This window comes from Lolium perenne, chromosome 7 (assembly GCF_019359855.2).
Source record: "Lolium perenne isolate Kyuss_39 chromosome 7, Kyuss_2.0, whole genome shotgun sequence".
Lineage (NCBI taxonomy): Eukaryota > Viridiplantae > Streptophyta > Magnoliopsida > Poales > Poaceae > Lolium > Lolium perenne.
The window spans coordinates 172911176-172931639 of NC_067250.2; the positions used below are offsets into that span (position 1 = coordinate 172911176).

A 20464-nucleotide genomic window follows, 5' to 3' on the forward strand; every position below is an offset into this window, starting at 1 on the left:
GTGCCTAGGAGACCCTCAAAGTGCGTGAAAGAAGCCTCCGCCATGGCAGCATGGTCTGAGATAACTGCGCCCTCGACCTGGAGGCTATGGATAACGTTCTTTTGACGACGGTAGGCTGCATGTTGGTGGAAGAAGGCCTTGTTTGCATCCCCTTCCCTCAGCCATGCAATCTTGGCCCGTTGGCGGGCCATCGTGCGCTCGAGGGAAGCCAACCCCAAATAGGCGCGTTTAAGGTGGGCCTAGAGTCGACGCTCGTTCAGAGACAGTGTTCATGATTCCATGGCGACATCCAGCCTCAACACCACTTCCCACGCTGTCATCAGCTGCAGTTTTACATCCCCAACCTTCTTGTCCCTCCAGCTCATGAGGCTGCGTGCCGTACGCTTCAGCTTTGTGTTGAGTCGCCGGAAGGGATCCGGATCGCCGTCAATCACAGCCCAGGCGGACTGCACCACATCGCTGAACCCATCGAGTTTCACCCAGAAACGTTCAAACTGGAACCGTTTCTGACCCACCGACTGAGTAGTGCAGTCGAGGAGGAGGAGACAGTGATCCGCCAGAACCGTCACCAAACAACGCAATGAGCAGCTGTTGTGAAGCTCCTCCCACCCGATGGTGACAAACACCCTGTCCAGCTTGACTAGTGTCGGGGTCTCGCGCTCGTTCGACCACGTGTAGCCTCTCCCATGCAAGTACACCTCCTTCAGCTCGCAGTCATTGAGGAAACGCCGAAACCTGCCCATCATCCGGCGGTCTAGGTGCCCGTTGTTATTATCCTCATCGCGGTAGATCAAGTTGAACCAAATGATGATATACTACTTCCTTACATTCAAGCTGGTGAAGTCATATGTGTCCAGGGTGGTCATCTTTGACTATTCTTGCTCTAAGGTGGTTTAGAAGCGCAAAGAGCACTAAGCTGCCCTGGCCATGATCGATGACACAGAAGTCGACGAGTAGATGGTTTATGTTAGTTGTACTGATGTTACATATTTCGGTTCATTGATTAAGTACGTGTTGCTGGATTATTTGTGCTTTGTGAAATATGATTGGTGTTGATCAGTAGTGTCTTAACCCTTTAGTTATCATATGTATATGTGTATGAGTTTAAGTGCGTTCAGCACTCAATAGTTATTGTTCACAAGTGGCTTGTAAGCTCACCACTAAGAGAAGATGTTACCATAACGACCGTTTTGCATGCAAGCAAACACACCCTATCTGCATTATCCTAGCCCAAGAAGGCGCGACACTTCCAGCCAAATAACGGTTTCCAGTTTTTTCAATCATTCTTGCAGGAAACCTAAAAACATGCAAACCATTTTTTCCCTGCGTACGCGCATTCAGTCCCCGCCATGTTGCACGGAGGGCAGATTTGGCTAGAAGTTTAACCTCTCCATCAAACATCTAAACACATGTTCAGTTCTGAAGTATGTACTCCGTCCGACCCATATTAATTGTCGCTAAGATGGATATATCTAGACATAGAACAAGTAGTATGAATTGGAGGGAGTACATAAGAGCATCTCCACTCGTTTGGCCTTCCCACGCCGAAATCCGGGGTTAATTTCGTCCGGATTGGACGAAAAAATGGCGTGAGCAGGGCCAGCTTCCCAGCCGCGATCCCAGAATGATACGGCGAATTCAGATAAAATTGGGCGAAGCTCGTTCAGACATAAGCGAAATTTAATGATATTTAACATATAGACGCGAGTTCGTACATAAATAGGCCGAATTCGTACATATATTTGAATTCGGCGATTGACAAACTAAAACTTAAACTAAAAAGCGTCCTCCTACATGCCGAAATGGCGGTAGAAGGACGTGTAGTCGCCGCCGTCATCGTTGTCGCTCGAGCCGGCGTCTTCCTGGGGCGGCGGTGCTTCGTACCAGCGGCTCGTACCCTAGCCAGCGTCGCCGGTGCGTGGCGGCGACGGCCGGTAGATGTCGTCGTCGCTGCTCTCCTCGAGCTTGATCACCTCCCTGGGCGCGGCGTTCCGCGCGGAGGACGGTGCGGCGGCGCGTTCGGCGAGTTGACGCGCGGCGGCCAGATCCAACATCCGCTGCTGCTGCTCCGCCTCCTGGCGCTCCCAGTCGCGCCTGGACCACTCCAGTGCGGCGTCGATGGGGAGGCTGTTGTCGGCGGGCACCAGGTCCTTCAGCGACCTGGCGATCGCCTCCGCCACCGCGGCGTCCTCTGCGCGCTTCGCCTCTTCCTCAGCGAGCTGGTTCGCGGCGGCCGCGGCGTCCTCCTTCTTCGCCGACTTCCTCTTCCGCCCGCGCTGCGGAGAGGAGGGTTGGTCACGGATGACGAGGGCGCCGCTGCTGCGCCCTCTGCTCGGCGGTGGAGACGCCGGCTCCTTCTTGACGCGCGCCGGTGTCGACGGAGACGCCACCTCCTTTTTCACCGGCGCCACGGATGGCCTCGACGCCGATCCGGAAGACGACGAGCTGGCAGCCATGCGCCGTGGCTGCCAGATGTTTCCCCGGCGGCGGCTGGCCGATGCCCTCGATGGAGGGGGCATCGTCAGCACCGGGAAGTTGCCGCCCTCGATGTGCTCGAGGACGTTCTCCAGCATCCTATTTGTCGCGCTCCACCAACGTCGGCGACCCGCGACGTTGTTGCGCGGAGGCGGAGGCGGCGGGCCGTCGTAGGCCGCCAGCTCCCGCTCCCACCGCCGGAGGAAGAACGAGTTCCAACTCGTGTAGTTGTCGGGGTGGTGGCGCGGGTCGGCGCGCTCTTCGTCCGTCATCGTCATCCGAGCCTCCTCGATGGAGACGTCGAGGGCGTGGCCCCGGGGCGGCGGCGGGATTGGTACGCCTCCAGCACTTAGCCGCCACCCGCCGCCGGGAGGCCTCGTGTCCGGCGGGCAGGGGTACCCCGCCTGGTGGAGGAGGTGCCCCTCCCACGCGTGGAGCGACCGGCGGGGGAAGCCGTTGTTGGCTGCGCCGTCTTCATCGTAGAACGCCATGGATCGGGAGAGTGGAGGGAGAGTGGAGCGGGGATACACGTCGCGGCGAAGACGAACGGGGTATATAGGCGCGGTTGGTGCCGGCGATTAAATGACGCGTGGAATGCGACGCGTCCGCGGCGAGCTGACCGGCGGCAGGCTTTTAGTGCGCGCGGAAGACGATGTGTGTGTCGCTGACCGGTTGGGTCCACCTCTGCGGCGAAGACGAAGCGAAAAGCGCGGGAGAAATATCTCGGTGTTTCGCGCGCTTTCGCTTCGTCCGGAGTCCCCGAGCGCTCCCCGGTAGGCCGGGGTTGGCGTGGGCTCGCCGGATGGATGAAAGCCCAAATCCGGCGAAAAACGAGAAACCAGGGCGCGGCTGGACCATTTTTCGCCGTCCGGATGAAAAAATGGCACGCCGGGGGCCTGTTCGCAGAGACGAGTGGAGATGCTCTAATTGAGTACATAGACATATGATGTATCTAATATGTCAAATAAATTGTTACAATTTCAATTCACAACTCCCAAAGAAAGTTGGGACAGTGTTAACGGCTCGATCATAGCCCAATTTCAGTTAACTACTTTTTACCACATTATTTGTCCTTTTTATTTCTCAAGCTATGCGTTGAACTATGACAAAAACTTATGACATAGCAGATATATATTGTGTCAATGTGTACTGTTATTTTCAGATTTTTTATTATTATGGACTTTTAGTCTGGTGCAACGGTTGCACAAGAACCGGGGTACACGTGATTGAACTCATCGTGTCAGTCATGAAATATGGGCCGCACCAGATTGCTATGCAATGATCATCTCCAACTATGTGAGAACTAAGCCAAGAAATCTAAGACTACTCACAATGGGAAGTATCATATGGTAGTATCATGCATATGATACTAGTTTATGATACTAACCCCATAATGCATAGTATCATAAGATAATATCATAGTATCATCATATTTAATGTTTTGTAGAATCTCAATGCAAATGTGTACATGATGTGTTTCTTATTAAGTTTTCTAGTTTTACGTGCTATGATATGGTATCATATTATGATACCACTCTAATCTTTCACCTCATTAATTGATGTGCCACATCAGATTTTTGCCAACATGGCATGCATGATACTACTTAGGCTGGTCATAGTGGTAAGTATCATGTAGTAGTATCATGCATATGATACTTGTGTATGATACTATTTCTATAGTGATTAGTATCATGAAGTAGTATCATAGTCATGCTATATTTATTGTTTTTTAGAATCTCAATGCAAATTTGTGCACAAGATTTGTTTGTCATTAACTTTTCTCGTGACATGCGCTATGATACAGTATCTACCTATGTTACTCTAATCTCCTCTCTCCTCCTTAATTAGCTGCCACATCAACATTTTTGTGGGACCAATGTGCATGATACTAGCTGATAAGGTATCAACTTATCAATGCCTATGGATTATAGGCTAGGGTTTAGTTGGAAGTAGAGGGCAAGTAGATCTCGAAGGTTTCAGCCGAAAAGTACTCGACGATTATGAAAACTAGGGTTTGTAACAATGATTCGATGATCTCTTCGTCCCTCGACTCCCCCTTTATATAGGAGGCGGAGCCGAGGGTTTCGATTTGTACAAGTTACAGAGTCCGGGATGGTTTCTAACTCATCCCGCCAGATTACAAATAACACTTCCTATTACAACTCTAACTTTCCTTAATATATCTTGGACTCCCGAATCTTCTTATTCTTCGGGTAGTGGGCCTTCAGTAAACCCCGGGTACTATCTTCGGCAGGCCGGATGGATGAAAGCCCAAATCCGGCTGTTGGAATGGCACATTTTATCGAGTCAAAGATGACTTATATTGCTCTCCCGATGGGAGTATATGTAGAGTTAATTATAACTCGAAATATACTCTTTTGCTGTTCTATCTTTCTTTTTTAATTTCATCGGGCACGCGAACAGCGTTCCCGATGGGAGTAGCCCCCGAGGCTACAGCCAAGGACTTGTGCTTGGTTGTAGGCTCAACATTTTAGTCCACCTTGTCGCTATATTGTCATTATTTCTCGATATGATCTTCTTTTCATCTCTCGGGTGCGCGAACAGCGCTCCCGATGGGAGTAGCCCCCGAGGCTACAGCCAAGGACTTGTGCTTGGTTGTAGGCTCCCACAATTTCTATATTGCCATACTCGAAATTTTACTTTTGTCGAAGTAGCCCCCGAGCATTTGGGCAAAAACTTGTATTTGATCAAAGGCTCCCGAAGTATTCAATGACGTCTCCTGTCGCCAATCTTCTTTGATTTTTCTTGTCGGCATGCTTCCCTTAATCAAATTTACTTCGTCTCTGTTAATAGTCGTGATTTTTCTGCCTTGTGGGTCCATTGTTTCCACCACGTTGACACGTCGTGCAAGTGGGGGACACACGTCCTCCGCTTTTCCTGGCGCACGTACCGTAACGCCTGTTCTATTCCATCTCAGTAAAAATACCTTTTTACCCTTTATCTACAAGATCCTTTTTCACCGCACGATTTCTTCATCCAACGGTGCATTGCTTCGCCCAATTCCTATATAAACCTTTCTTCAACCTCCGTTCACTCCTTCGCTTGCGCCGCACATCTGTTCCTCTTTGCAAAAAGCTTCCGCTACGCCCAACTCTCTTTGATCTTCCACACGCGCGAACTTTGCTTTTCCAGTGCCGTTGATGCCACCGCGCACGCGACTCACTCGCCACAGTACTCCAGAGTCCAAGATGGCCGCTGAAGATCTTGAGTGGGAGAGATCTAAAATCTCCAACCAAGACGTCAACATGCTGAAGAGGCTTGGCCTGATGAAGAAAGAAGACGCCATCCGCTTTCCCAGCGAAGAAAGCTACCCAAACCCTCCAATGGAGTACCGGGTTAGTTTCGTTGATCACCTCATCCGCGGCCTTTCTGCCCCAATTCACGATTTCCTCCGCGGCCTTCTTTTTGTTTATGGGATTCAGCTGCACCAGTTGACCCCCAATTCCATCCTCCATGTCTCCATTTTTATCACGCTGTGCGAATGCTTCCTTGGAATCCCTCCTAACTGGGCTCTGTGGAAACGCATTTTCTGCCTCCGCCGCAATGGCTCCCACAACGCCACCTATAACATAGGCGGCGTTGTTATCTGTGTCCGAACTGACGTTGATTACTTTGACGTCAAGTTTCCTGATTCTGTCCAAGGGTGGCGCAAAAGGTGGCTCTACATACACGAAGAAAGTGCCAATTCTGTGGAACACAACATAGTCCCTTTCGACGGAAGTGCCAAAATTCAGCGCCGCCGCTCCTGGGATGCTGAAGCTTCCGAAGAAGAGAAAAAGGCGACAGAAGCACTTATGTCTCGCCTTCATCAGCTTCAAAATACTCGAGGCAAAGAGCTGTCTGGTGTTCAAATCACTGCCTATTTCCTTAGGATTAGAGTGCAGCCTCTTCAGGCTCGCAAAAATCCCCTTTGGACATATTCTGGTGAAAATGACGCCAATAGGCTCTCCAATGATCTTTCTATAAAGGACTTGGAGAAGCTGATTCGAAGAATTTCCCGTTTGAACAAGAAGGATCCTATTCCCTCTTCTTGCCGCGTGGAACCATACAGCTCCGCCAATCCTCTCCCTGAGGTATTTTGTCTTCTCGAATTTTTCTCTTGTTCCGAACTTTCCCTGCATCTCATTGTATTGATATCTCTCTAATTTTTCTTTTGTCGCTATTTTCCTGCAGAACCATCCTACTATGGCTTCCCTTCCTCCTCTTCCTGAGGATGGAGAAGTTGAAGAACAGGCTATCGTTGCCAAAGACAACCAAGGTTCTTCTCTTCCTGAAAGTGAAGTCGCAGGTTCTCACAAATCTGCGGCTTCCCATGAAAAAGAAATTGAATCTGACGCCAGCGAGTCGACGCAATCCCTTCCTCCTGCTGTTTCCCCAAGAAACAAAAGGAAAAGGAATGACGCCGAGGATTCTGGCACTTCTAAGGCTGAAAAAGTTGTTCCTTCTCATCCGAAGGCAGCTTATGATCCTTATATTGAATCCCTTGTCAGCTCGTAAGTCATCTTTATTCCTCCTTATTTCTGTACTCGAAATGTTTATCTTGTCTTGCTTTTTATGCTGTCGATTTTTGATCAACAGTGATGACGAGGAAGAAGTACCAACTGTTGACGTGGCTCCTCGGACAAGCACGTCACATACTGTACTTGCCTCAGACACGCTAGTTGAAGGAGAAGAATCCTCGCCTCCTCAACGAAACGTCGTCACCACAACTCCGCCGGCAAGCCCCCTTGCTCCTTCACCAAAAAGGACAAGGATTGAAACAATTCTTGAACCTGCCCCTCAATTGGGTAGCTCTTCGACCCTGCTCTTGGATGATGTAAGTTTGTCGATATCTATATTTCCTCTATTTTGCTTTTTCGCGCCTTCCCTATTTTTTCATGCCGATGTTTCTCTTGCTGTGTTCTTCTTTGACAGCCCATGATCAAAGATCTTATCCGCATCGGATCTCAATTCATTGGGTACCGTGAGTATGCTAGCAGAACTGAAGGTAACAACTTTTATACTTGCTGTTCTTTCTGACTTTTTGCTCTTGTTGTTTGTCGCGATTTTTGATCTTTCTTCTTCTTTTTTTTTATCTCGACAGAGAAACTTGCAGAGGCCAACAAACCTGCCGACGCACTTGCTCAAAAACTGGAGCAAAGTGAGGCGGCTCGTAATAAAGCCGAACTTGTTGCTAGCGAAGCCAAAACCGAGGCTGTTGAAGCCAAAGCAAAAGCTGCTAGTGTCGAGGAACTGCAGAAAAGACTTGAAGACGCTGAATCTGCTTTAAACGAGCATAAAGCTGCACAAGCTGCTCGTGAACAGGGGATCCTCAAGTGCCTGAAATCACAAAGTCGACGCACTCACAGTAATATTATTGATCCCTTCTATTTTTATGAGAACCGCTGTTTCTTGTTGTTGACCAATGTTTTGTTTCCTGTGGCAGACCAAACAAACCAAGATTTTGATCTGGAGAATCCCGTCAATGACCCTCTCCTTGACGCACTTTCTTATCTGGAGCTTCATGGGTCCGAAATTCGTGAAGGCGTGGCAAATGCTTATGCGGGATTGTCGACGCTGTTCCCCTACTTCTTCCCGAAGAAAGAGGAGCCCCTGACTTTCCTTACCCTTGCCAAGAGCTTCAATTCATCAGAGGACCTTGGACTGAAGATGCGTCAGGAAAACATGAAGATTGCTGTCGAAAGCACTGTTGCCCTGGTTGCTGACAGCCAACAGACTGTTGATTGGATGAAAGTTGGCGACACCGATCAGATAGAGCAATCAAGATGGAGGTCGCTGATTAAGGCAGCCAAGCCCAACACGAAGAAAATCTTGGCCTATCTCGGGATCAAACCAGCTTCGACTCCTAGCTCATCAAGGCCGGAGGTCTAGTTTGCATGCCTCTTTGTTTATCTTTCTCTGTTTCTTTTGCCCTTGTCGCCAAAGTAGTTATTTGGCGACACGTACTTCATTAGCTCCACTGTAAGACCTTTGTAATTATTCCGAAAGGTTAATGAAAACTCTATCTTTGCTTGTTGATTAATGTTGTCTTGTTTTATTAAATTTCAGTTGGTATTTGATAACTATACTCCATCTTCCGCTCCTTCCAATGTTTCGCCTTCTTCTTCTCGCTCAAGGAGAACTCTTGCTGATGCTACACCTGTTGAGGATTCCTTGCCGCGAGAATTGGATGAACTTCGGCAGCAACTTCAGTATGCAAAGAAGCAAACACTTGTGATGATGGAAAAGTCCCGTAAGTCATCTGAAGCCGAAAAAATTGCACTTCAGCAAGCTCGCGAGGCCGTGGCTGCTAAGGAAATCGCTGCTTCCGAGGCTGAAAAGGCGACTAGTCGAGAAAATTTCATGCTCGAGTTAATGAATGAAGCCAGTGCGGATATGTCGGGTATGCTTGTTTCATCCTCCGATATCTTCCGTCTTCATGCTACGTCTTTTAAAGTTTTCTGCTTCGTTGTTTTAATAGGTTCCTTTACTGATGCTGTTGCCGAAGAAGAGAGGGTAAATACTAGGACAAACCTCCTTGTTAACCTTTCCCTTGACCATGGTTCTTTGTTTTGGGCTACTCCAGAGAGGACCCGCCAGATTGTCAGATTTCAGGATCGCACCTCTCAAACTCGCGACTTCCTTGACTTCTGTACCAGGACCCTGTCTATGGTTTATAACTCCATGTTTCCTCGGAACGTTCAACCAAAAACTCTTCCCGAGTTAATGGAGAAATTTAAGGATGCCCACAAGATCCATGATTTTGTCAGAGCTCAACTGGTAGCTGGCGCCAGATTTGCTCTTATCATGCTTCAGATCTGCCACTCAAATCTTGACCTGACCCAAGTTGTTGCGAAAGTTCATCAGAAAGTAAAGCGCCGAAGAGTTGGTGTCGACCGAATTAACACGAAGGTTTCGCCTGTAGCCGAAGAAATGATTGAAGACCTTCTTCGAATGGATGCCGACTTTTTTGCCGATGGTCATTATGCTGATTTTCTTGGCGCTGCTCCTGAAGAAAACAGAATTACCCTTGATGACATATTGAATCATGACTAATTATTTTCCTTTTGTAGATAACTCTTCTTTGTAACCCATGATTGTGATTATATTTGTGAAGCAATCATCATATTTCTATATTTGTCTAGCCCCCGAGTGTTTCGGTGGCTATTTACTGTATTTGTGTATTGCGAGGTTTTGAACCAAGGCATTTATTTAATATGTAGTTTTGGCGAATATCAGCCCCCGAGCTTCTTTGTTGAGTACTATTTTGTATTTTTATTGACTTACGAGGTATTTTAATACCAAGGCAAGGCTTTTCTTTTTTCGAGGGACTATATTGAAATTCGTCGGGTCGGAGACTTTGAGCATGTCGATAAAGAAAAGTTATATTGACACTATCTTTATTATATTGCAGCACCGCGAGCCCGCCTCATTAAAAACCTTTCCCGGCCCCACTCGGTGCCCCGAAAAAGGAAAAGAGTGCGTCTGAAAACTCGCGGGCGTTTCAGTACATTGAAGTTTTACAAGGACTATATTTCAGCTCTAGGCGTAGAACTGCCTGAGTTGCGCCACGTTCCAGGGGTTTTGCTCCTCCACCCCTGTCTTCTTGTCCTTTATCCTGTATGCTCCTCCTCCGATTACTTCCGTGACAATGTAGGGGCCTATCCATGGTGACTCGAGTTTTTCATGACTTTTTTGCGTGAGCCGAAGAACTAGGTCTCCCACCTGAAAAGATCTTGGCCGCAAACGTCGACTGTGGTAATTCTTCAAGTCCTATTGGTATTTGGTTACCCGAGACAGTACTTCATCTCTAGCTTCATCAAGTGCATCGACGTCATCTTCTAGCGCTTTTCTCGACACCTCTTCATCATATTCTACGACTCGTGGAGAGTCATGCTCTATCTCGATTGGCACATCGCTTCGCTCCATGAACCAAGAAGAACGGAGTTTCTTGTGTTGCTGTGTTTGGTGTTGTTCGTATGCTCCATAATACACTGGGCAACTCCTCTGGCCAGGTGTGTCGAGCTTTCTCCAGTGGCGCTAATAAGCGTTTCTTAATGCCGTTGCAGATGATTCCATTAGCTTTCTCGACTTGTCCGTTGGTCTGCGGGTGCGCAACTGATGCAAAGTGTAACTTGATACCCACTTCTTTGCAATAATCTTTGAATTCGTGGGATGTGAAGTTGCTGCCATTGTCTGTGATGATGCTATGGGGCACTCCAAATCTGAAGACGAGGCCTTTTATGAATTTTACTGCGGATGCTCCGTCTGGTGAGTTTATCGGCTTCGCTTCTATCCACTTTGTAAATTTGTCGACAGCTACTAGCATGTACTCCTTTCCTCCTGGCCAGGATTTGTGTAATTTGCCCACCATATCAAGTCCCCATTGGGCAAAGGGCCATGACAATGGTATTGGTGTTAGTTCTGCTGCTGGAGAGTGAGGTTTTGCGGCAAACCTTTGACACGCGTCGCAAGTTCTTACTATTTCCTTAGCGTCCTCGATTGCTGTCAACCAATAGAATCCTGCCCGAAAAACCTTGGCTGCAATAGCTCGACTACTCGCGTGGTGGCCACATATTCCTTCGTGTACATCCTTCAGAATTATTCTTCCTTCTTCGGGTGTAACACACCTTTGAAAGACGCCTGAAATACTTCGCTTGTACAATTCTCCTTTGATCACCGTGAAAGCCTTGGAGCGTCGAATTACTCGCCTTGCCTCAACTGGATCCTCGGGTATTTCTTTCCTGAGGATGTATGATATGTACGTCTGCATCCATGGTATCTGTATCACCATGACCAGGTCCTAATCTTCTTCTTCCTCTTGATCTTCCTTGGTAGCCCCCGAGGGTTTCTTCTCCTTCTTTTTTGATTTTGTCAATTTTGTAGATCTCTCTGTTATCTCTTCCCAAAATACACCTGGCGGAACTGCAAGGCATTGCGACCCGATGTTTGCAAGAACGTCGGCTTCGTCGTTGCTCAATCTGCTAATATGATTTACTTCGCATCCATCAAACAACTTTTCGAGCTCGTTGTATGCCATCATGCTATCATTGACTGCGTCACATTGGTTCATAACTTGCTGAGCCACCAATTGTGAGTCGCCAAAGATTTTTAGTCGAGTTGCACCGCAAGCTTTCGCCATCTTCATCCCGTGTATGAGAGCTTCATATTCTGCTTCGTTGTTGGATGCATTAGGGAACGTCATCCGAAGGACATATTTTAACTTGTCGCCTTCAGGTGATATGAGTACTACTCCTGCGCCAGCTCCTTCTAGTCTTTTGGACCCATCAAAGTTCATGGTCCAGGTTCTCGACAGGTCTGGGGGTCCTGTGTTTTGCAACTCCATCCACTCTGCGATGAAGTCCGGCAGAACTTGCGACTTGATTGCTTTTCTTTTTTCATACGTGATGTCCCGAGGGGAAAGTTCTATTCCCCAAAGGGAGACACGACCCGTAGCTTCTGGATTGTTTAGTATATTTGACAAGGGAGCTTCATTGACCACTATGATCGGGTGTGCCGAAAAATAGTGGCGCAATTTTCGTGCTGTTGTGAGCACTCCATATGCTAGCTTTTGGTACTGAGGGTACCTTTGTTTTGATGGCGATAAAACTTCGCTGACGAAGTATACTGGCCTCTGTACTCCGTGGAGTTTTCCTTCTTCTTCTCTTTCGACAACTAGCACCGTGCTCACCACTTGGGGCGTGGCTGCAATATACAGCAGGAGAGGTTCCTTTTCCTTCGGCGCCACCAGAATTGGTGGTGTCGAGATTGTGCGCTTCAAATCCTCGAAAGCTCTGTCGGCCTCTTCGTTCCACTGGAATTTATCTCCTTGCTTTATTAGAGCGTAAAATGGTAACGCTTTTTCTCCCAACCTGGCGACGAATCTGCTCAAAGCTGCGACTCGCCCAGTTAGCTGCTGTATTTCTTTCAACTTTGTTGGCTTCCTCATTGTTATGATAGCTTGTATTTTGTCGGGATTTGCTTCAATCCCTCTTGCTGAGACTAGAAATCCCAGAAGTTCTCCTGCTGGGACGCCAAAGGAACACTTCGTCGGGTTCAGCTTGAGGTAGAATTTGTTGAGGTTGTCGAAGGTTTCCTTGAGATCCTCGATCAGTGTTGCCCCCTCTTTTGACGTTATAACGACATCGTCGATGTATACTTGCACGTTTTTCTCGATCTGTGTCGCCAAACACTTCTGCATCATCCTCTGATATGTTGCTCCCACGTTTTTTAAACCGAAAGGCATTGTTCTGTAACAGAACACGCCGTAAGGTGTTATGAACGCTGTTTTGGCCTCGTCTTCTTCTTTCAATCTGATCTAGTTATAACCAGAATATGCGTCCAGGAAGGAAAGACGTTCACATCCAGCCGTGGAGTCGATAATTTGATCGATCCTCGGGAGGGGAAAGTGATCCTTTGGACAATGTTTATTGAGACACGTAAAGTCGACGCACATGCGAAGGACTGTCGTGTGTTTCTTCGGCACCATCACTGGGTTAGCTACCCATGTGGCTTCTGTAGATATCTCTTTGATAAAACCAGCTTCCTTAAGTCGATTTACTTCTGATAGCATAGCTTTGCGGTTTGGTTCCGAAAAACGCCGCAGAGGTTGTTTGATTGGTCTCGCTAATGGATCCAAGTTTAGGTGGTGCTCGGCAAGTTCCCTGGGTACTCCTGGCATGTCAGCTGGGCACCATGCGAACATTTTCCAGTTCTCACGGAGGAACTCGACGAGCGCGCTTTCCTATGCGATATCCATGTCGTTTGCGATAGATGTCGTCTTTTTCGGGTCTGTCGGGTGAATCTGCACCTCCTTAGAATTTTTCTCGGTATTGAAAGTTGATTCTTTATTTAGCCTTCCAACGTCTGGCAGTACGTCGTAATCAGTCATGCTTTTTGACGCCAAATACTCAGCTTGCATCCCAAAAGTTTCTGATAGCCGATGAAAATCCTTATCACACTTATCGGCTAAGGCAAAGCTTCCTTTGACTGTGATTGGTCCCTTTGGTCCAGGCAACCTCCACAACAGGTATGTATAGAGTGGCACCGCCATAAATCTAGCATATGCTGGTCGTCCCAACAGAGCGTGGTATTGCGACGGAAAATCCACGACTTCAAATTCCAGCCTCTCGATTCTATAATTTTCTCGGGTCCCAAACTGAACGTCGAGATTGATCTTCCCCAATGGATAACTTGGTTTCTCCGGTGTGATGCCGTGGAACCTTGTGTCTGTTGGCTTCAAGTTTGCTAAGGATATGTTCATCTTCCTCAATGTATCTGCATACATAAGGTTTAGGCTGCTGCCGCCGTCTATGAACACTTGAGAGACATCAAATCCTGCGATAACTGCTGGCAGAATAAGTGCTGACTGCCCTGGTCGAGGAACTTGCTGCGGATGATCTGCTATGGTGAAGCCAATATCTTGTCCTGACCAATTAAGATACTCAACTGTTGGTGGAGGCATTTTTTCTGCCATAAACACCTGTCGTGAGATTACTTTCTGAGCTCTATTGGACGGCCTTCCCTTCTGAATCATCGACACCGCTCCGTTGGAGTTAGGATCAACATAAGGTGGTGGTGGAGGTGCTGCCGCTATTCTGAGCTGATGCCGATTGTCGTCTGTAATTGCGGGAGGAGGCGGCAAGTGAATCTCGCTTCTGGGTTCTCGAGGATTTCTCTGTGTTGCCCGCGCATTAGCGTGCTCTGCATACCTTAGCATTGCCTGAAAATTTCGACAGTCTTTCTGCAGGTGCCCTGACTGTCTTTTACCGTTGCTGTCGAGGAAAAAATGCATTTGACACGGCCCATTCATCATCTCTTCAGGGGACACGAAAGGCCTTGGGAACCTAGGCCCGCTATTTTGCCTGTTGTTGCGAGAATCATCCCTGTTATCACCTCGCTGTTCACTGCTTCTCTGATAATCATCTCTGTTGTTTCCTCCTGTGTTTGCCCGAAAACCTGCCGAAATTTGCCCTGGAGCGTCATAGTTCGGGTACTGCCGAGGAAATCGTCGCCTTGGTTGGTAGTTTCGACCACGGTCCTCCTCTGGCGACCTGTGCCGTTTGTTGTGGACAGCGTCTTCTCCATCTGCCCATCTGTTTGCTATCTCCATTAACGCGGATACTGTCTTTGGATTGGTCCTTCCCAAGTCTTCGACAAAATCTCCACGCCTGATTCCTGCGACAAACGCATCTATTGCTCTCTCGTCAGATATATTTTCTGCCGAGTTTTTGATGATATTCCACCTTTGGATGTACTTTCTCATTGGCTCATCTGGCTTTTGTCGACATGCTCTCAACTCCTCTAACGACGCAGGTTTTTTGCACGTGGACCTGAAGTTCTTGACGAACACATCCTCGAAACTTTCCCAGCTGTCGATAGATCCTGGAGTGAGTTTCTTTATCCAAGATCGTGCGGCTCCACTCAAATGCACCTGGATGCTTTGCATAGCTGTTGCCCTGGTTCCTCCTGTGAGCTTCACTGTCTCGAGATAATCAACTAGCCAATCCTCTGGATCTTGAAGGCCGTCGAACTTCTTGAAGTTGTCGGGTAACTTGAATCCTGAGGGGACTCGAGTTTTTCGGACTCTCCTCGTGAAGCATGGCAAGCCGCACATATCTTCGTCATTAAGCTCCGGAGATTGCCGATGATCCCGTCTGTTTTGCCGCGCTCTGTCGACCCTTGCTTGTGCTGCTGTGTCTCTTGCTCCACTTGGTCCTTCAGGTGCTGCCGCTGTTGCTGCTGCGGGTCGTGGACTATTTTGCCTTGCCGCTCCTTCGGGAGGCGTTGATACAAACGCTGTCCCCATAGCTCCAACTCCTGCTACCGCCATATTGTATAGTGTCTCCCTTGGATCACCTGGAGGTGGTTTAGATGCGAGGATAAAAGCATGTGTCGCCATATACCCAGCCTCTGGTGTCTTAGGGATGATGTTTCCTCTTGTGTCTATCGACATGAAGGACATGTCGAGGTTTTGGACCAAGTGCTCTCTTTCTGCCTCGGGTATATGTTGCAACCTTGATCTTGCTCTGTTCCGCGCCTCCCTGTGGCTATCACCCGAAGTTCTAGATTGTCGACTTAGATCTGCCCTCCTCCTGCTAGATGCAGAAGCTCCTTCCTTTCTTCTGTTTAACTCAGCTGTCTGTTTTTCCAATTCTCTTGCAGCTCGTGCGAGCCTATATTGATATGCTTGCAATTCCTCTGGTGTGGCTGTAGTGGCCATTGGTTCTGAACCGTTCATAGCTCTCGCGGCTCTGTCCCACGCTGCTTGCGAAAGCTGAACTCTGTCTCGCGGCTGCGGCCCGACGTATTTATTGCCCAGGCCTTGTCGCAGATTGGAGGGATCGACGTATGGATTTCCCAGATCGTCGAAAGCCTCAGATGTTTCCTCTTGATCTTCAATGGCATAAATCTGATGATACTTTGTACTCAGATCTATGTTGGGTTTGGTGACATCATCGCTGAGATTGATGAAGACCTTGCCCACTGTGATAGATTTGTCGATGAAGTCGTAACTGTCGACATCGCTTGAGCCATCGCTTATATATGAGTCCGCAGATGACTCAAACGACATGTCGCTGAAGATCTTGGCGAGTTTCTCTCTTGCTCTGGTGCTGACGTAGCGTGTCGCCGAAGTTTCTTCTTCTCCTGACTCGGTTGACGATGTATAGCTTGAAAAATCAGAATCGACCGCCGACGATCCCGATGAAATCGGAATTTCGACACGATACGATCCTTCCTTCTCGACGCGAAAGTGAAACCTTCCGAACATCATCTCCATGGGCTCCGCCAGATACGCATATGCATCCAAACGGGAGGGTGGGTGAGGAACAAAATCGACAGGATCAGCAGCGATCTGTTTACCTTGATCCATTGCGTTGCTTGCGGTTGACGATGTCGAAGATCTTGAACGTGCCATCGAGATCAGATCCTTACGCCTCTAGTTCCCACAGACGGCGCCAATTGATAAGGTATCAACTTATCAATGCCTATGGATTATAGGCTAGGGTTTAGTTGGAAGTAGAGGGCAAGTAGATCTCGAAGGTTTCAGCCGAAAAGTACTCGACGATTATGAAAACTAGGGTTTGTAACAATGATTCGATGATCTCTTCGTCCCTCGACTCCCCCTTTATATAATAGGCGGAGCCGAGGGTTTCGTTTTGTACAAGTTACAGAGTCCGGGACGGTTTCTAACTCATCCCGCCAGATTACAAATAACACTTCCTATTACAACTCTAACTTTCCTTAATATATCTTGGACTCCCGAATCTTCTTATTCTTCGGGTAGTGGGCCTTCAGTAAACCCCGGGTACTATCTTCGGCAGGCCCATTTGGGATGCCTATGTCACTAGCTATGATACTCCCATTGTGGCTAGTCTAAAGAGTAAAGATCCTTACACACAATCAGCACTACCAAGTAATAATTGATACGAGAATAATCTGTGTTGTATTACTGGGGGCCAAAAGGCCACAATATATAGTACAATGTATAGGTGCAATATGCAAAAGGGCCCCTAACATATGGGCAAAATATAATACACACATATCTACATATCTACGCTAACACCCCCCCTCAAACTCAGGGTGGATCCACAACACTGAGTTTGGAGAGTAAGAAGTCATGTTGCGCGCGAGTCTGTGCCTTTGTAAAGAAATCCATCAACTGTAAATCTGAAGGCACATAATGAAGCGCAACAACCTGATCATGCACCTGAGCACGTGTATAAAAGGCATCAACACCAATATGCTTGGTCAGCTCATGCTTGACCGGATCACGTGCAATACTGATAGCACCTGTACTGTCACACAAAAGTGGAGTGGGTGTCATAACAGAGACCCCAAAATCTGCAAGCAACCACCGTAACCATGTCACCTCAGCAATCAACGAAGCCATAGCCCGCAGCTCAGCCTCAACACTCGAACGGGAAACCGCTACCTGTTTCTTCATCTTCCAAGCAACAAGCGAACCACCAAGAAACACACAGTAAGCAGAAAGTGAACGACGATCCGTAGGATCACTCGCCCAAGTAGCATCCGAGTAGCACTGGAGCTGGAGAGAACTGGAACTAGGAAAGAAAAGGCGACGAGTAATCGTGCCACGGAGATAACGGAGGACACGAAGGAGATGACTATAGTGAACGGTGGTAGGAGCTGAGACAAACTGACTCAGAATATGAACAGGATAAGAGATATCAGGACGAGTGACAGCAAGATAAACAAGACTCCCAACAAGATGGCGATAGCGTGTGGGATCGGGAAGAGGATCACCATCAGTAGGACGAAGCTTAACATTAAGCTCCATAGGAGTCTCAACAGTGCGCTCATCCACAAGAGCAGCACGAGTAAGGAGATCCTGAATATACTTTTCCTGGGAGATATAAAAACCATCAGAAGTGGAGGAAATCTCAATCCCAAGAAAATAGCGAAGAGGACCAAGATCGGTCATAAGAAACTGATCACGAAGACGAGCCTTGACAAAGGCAATATACTCAGGATCATCACCAGTAATGATCATATCATCAACATAGAGAAGGAGAAGAGTACGTCCACGAGGAGAAGTGTGAACAAATAGCGCTGGATCATGAAAACTAGGAGAGAAACCAGCAGCAGTCACCACAGAGGCAAAGCGCTCAAACCAGGCACGAGGGGCCTGTTTCAGGCCATAAAGAGAACGTCGAAGACGACAAACCATCCCATCGGGAACAGAATACCCAGGAGGAGGCTGCATGTAAACCTCCTCACTCAACTCGCCATTAAGAAATGCATTCTGAACATCAAGCTGAGAGACAGACCAGCGTCGAACAGAAGCAACAGCAAGAAGAGTACGCACGGTGGTCATTGATACGTCTCCGACGTATCGATAATTTCTTATGTTCCATGCCACATTATTGATGTTATCTACATGTTTTATGCACACGTTATGTCATATTCGTGCATTTATTGGAACTAACCTATTAACAAGATGCCGAAGTGCCAGTTCCTGTTTTCTGCTGTTTTTGGTTTCAGAAATCCTAGTAACGAAATATTCTCGGAATCAGACGAAATCAACGCCCAAGTTCCTATTTTCACCGGAAGCATCCAGAACACCCGGGAAGGACCAGAGGGGGGGCACTGGGCCCCCAGACCATAGGCCGGCGCGGCCCAGGCCCTGGCCGCGCCGCCCTATGGTGTCGTCGCCCCTTCGACCCTCCTGCGCCGCCTCTTCGCCTATATAAAGCCCCTGGATCGAAAACCCTGAGGCGTTCGACGAAATCCACAGAAACCTTCCAGAGCCGCCGCCATCGCGAGGCCAAGATCTGGGGGACAGGAGTCTCTGTTCCGGCACGCTGCCGGAGCGGGGAAGTGCCCCCGGAAGGCTTCTCCATCGACACCGCTGCCATCTCCACCGCCATCTTCATCACCGCTGCTGCTCCCATGAGGAGGGAGTAGTTCTCCATCGAGGCTCGGGGCTGTACCGGTAGCTATGTGGTTCATCTCTCTCCTATGTACTTCAATACAATAATCTCATGAGCTGCTTTACATGATTGAGATTCATATGAGTTTGTATCACAATTTATCTATGTGCTACTCTAGCAATGTTATTAAAGTAGTTTTATTCCTCCTGCACGTGTGTAAAGGTGACAGTGTGTGCACCGTGTTAGTACTTGGTTTATGCTATGATCATGATCTCTTGTAGATTGCGAAGTTAACTATTGCTATGATAGTATTGATGTGATCTATTCCTCCTACATATGCATGAAGGTGATAGTGTGCATGCTATGTTAGTACTTGGTTTAGTCTTTTGATCTATCTTACACTATAAGGTTACTAAAATATGAACATTAATTGTGGAGCTTGTTAACTCCGGCATTGAGGGTTCGTGTAATCCTACGCAATGTGTTCATCATCCAACAAAAGTGTAGAGTATGCATTTATCTATTCTGTTATGTGATCAATGTTGAGAGTGTCCACTAGTGAAAGTCTAATCCCTAGGCCTTGTTCCTAAATACTGCTGCGTTACTACTGCTTGTTTACTGTTTTACTGTGTTACTACTGCTGCAATACTACCACCATCAACTACACGCCAGCAAGCTATTTTCTGGCACCGTTGCTACTGCTCATATATATTCATACCACCTGTATTTCACTATCTCTTCGCCGAACTAGTGCACCTATTAGGTGTGTTGGGGACACAAGAGACTTCTTGCTTTGTGGTTGCAGGGTTGCATGAGAGGGATATCTTTGACCTCTTCCTCCCTGAGTTCGATAAACCTTGGGTGATCCACTTAAGGGAAAACTTGCTGCTGTTCTACAAACCTCTGCTCTTGGAGGCCCAACACTGTCTACAGGAAAAGGAGGGGGAAGTAGACATCAAGCACTTTTCTGGCGCCGTTGCCGGGGACCAGAAAGCTACACAACAGGGATTTCCTCCCTCGTCAACCACGCGCCAGTCCTGGACAGCATCAAGCAATTTTCTGGCGCCGTTGCCGGGGAGGAAAGGTAAAAGGTACTCACACTCCGGATCTCGGCTACTAAGCTATTTTCGCCGTTGTAAGTACTCGAAGCTATTTCCTTTAGATCCTGCAATTGCATCTTTTTGTTTCTTGTTTACACTAGTAAGGCATAATGGACAACATCTGTGAGCTTTTTATTCTATTTCCTGAGTCAAGACATGAATGGTTTAATGCGAAAATTAAAAAACCTATGGAATCTTATTTGCATGCTGGTAGTAATATTAGTATGAACGCTTTGAACACCATTGTTGATAATAATATAGAAAGTTCTAAGCTTGGGGAAGCTGGTTTTCATGATCTTTTTAGTCCCCCAAGCATTGAGGAGAAAATTTTCTTTGATGATACCTTGCCTCCTATTTATGATGATTATAATGATAGTGGTCTTTTGGTGCCACCTACTATGGAGAGTAAATTTTGTTGTGATTATACTATGCCTCCTACACATGATGAGAATAATAATGATAGCTACTTTGTTGAATTTGCTCCCACTACAACTA

At 47.6% G+C, this 20464-nt stretch overlaps 1 protein-coding gene across 1 annotated transcript; it reads right to left on the reverse strand.

Annotated features, from left to right (window-relative positions):
* Positions 1–269: 269 nt before the first annotated feature.
* Positions 270–743, reverse strand: LOC139833760 (uncharacterized). Its single transcript, XM_071824103.1, has one exon. The coding sequence runs from the start codon at positions 741–743 to the stop codon at positions 270–272; it is 474 nt and encodes a 157-aa protein (XP_071680204.1).
* Positions 744–20464: the final 19721 nt, after the last annotated feature.

Excerpts from the sequence above, each read along its gene's own strand:
- LOC139833760 (XM_071824103.1), bottom strand. The coding sequence starts at position 743 with ATGGGCAGGTTTCGGCGTTTCCTCAATGACTGCGAGCTGAAGGAGGTG.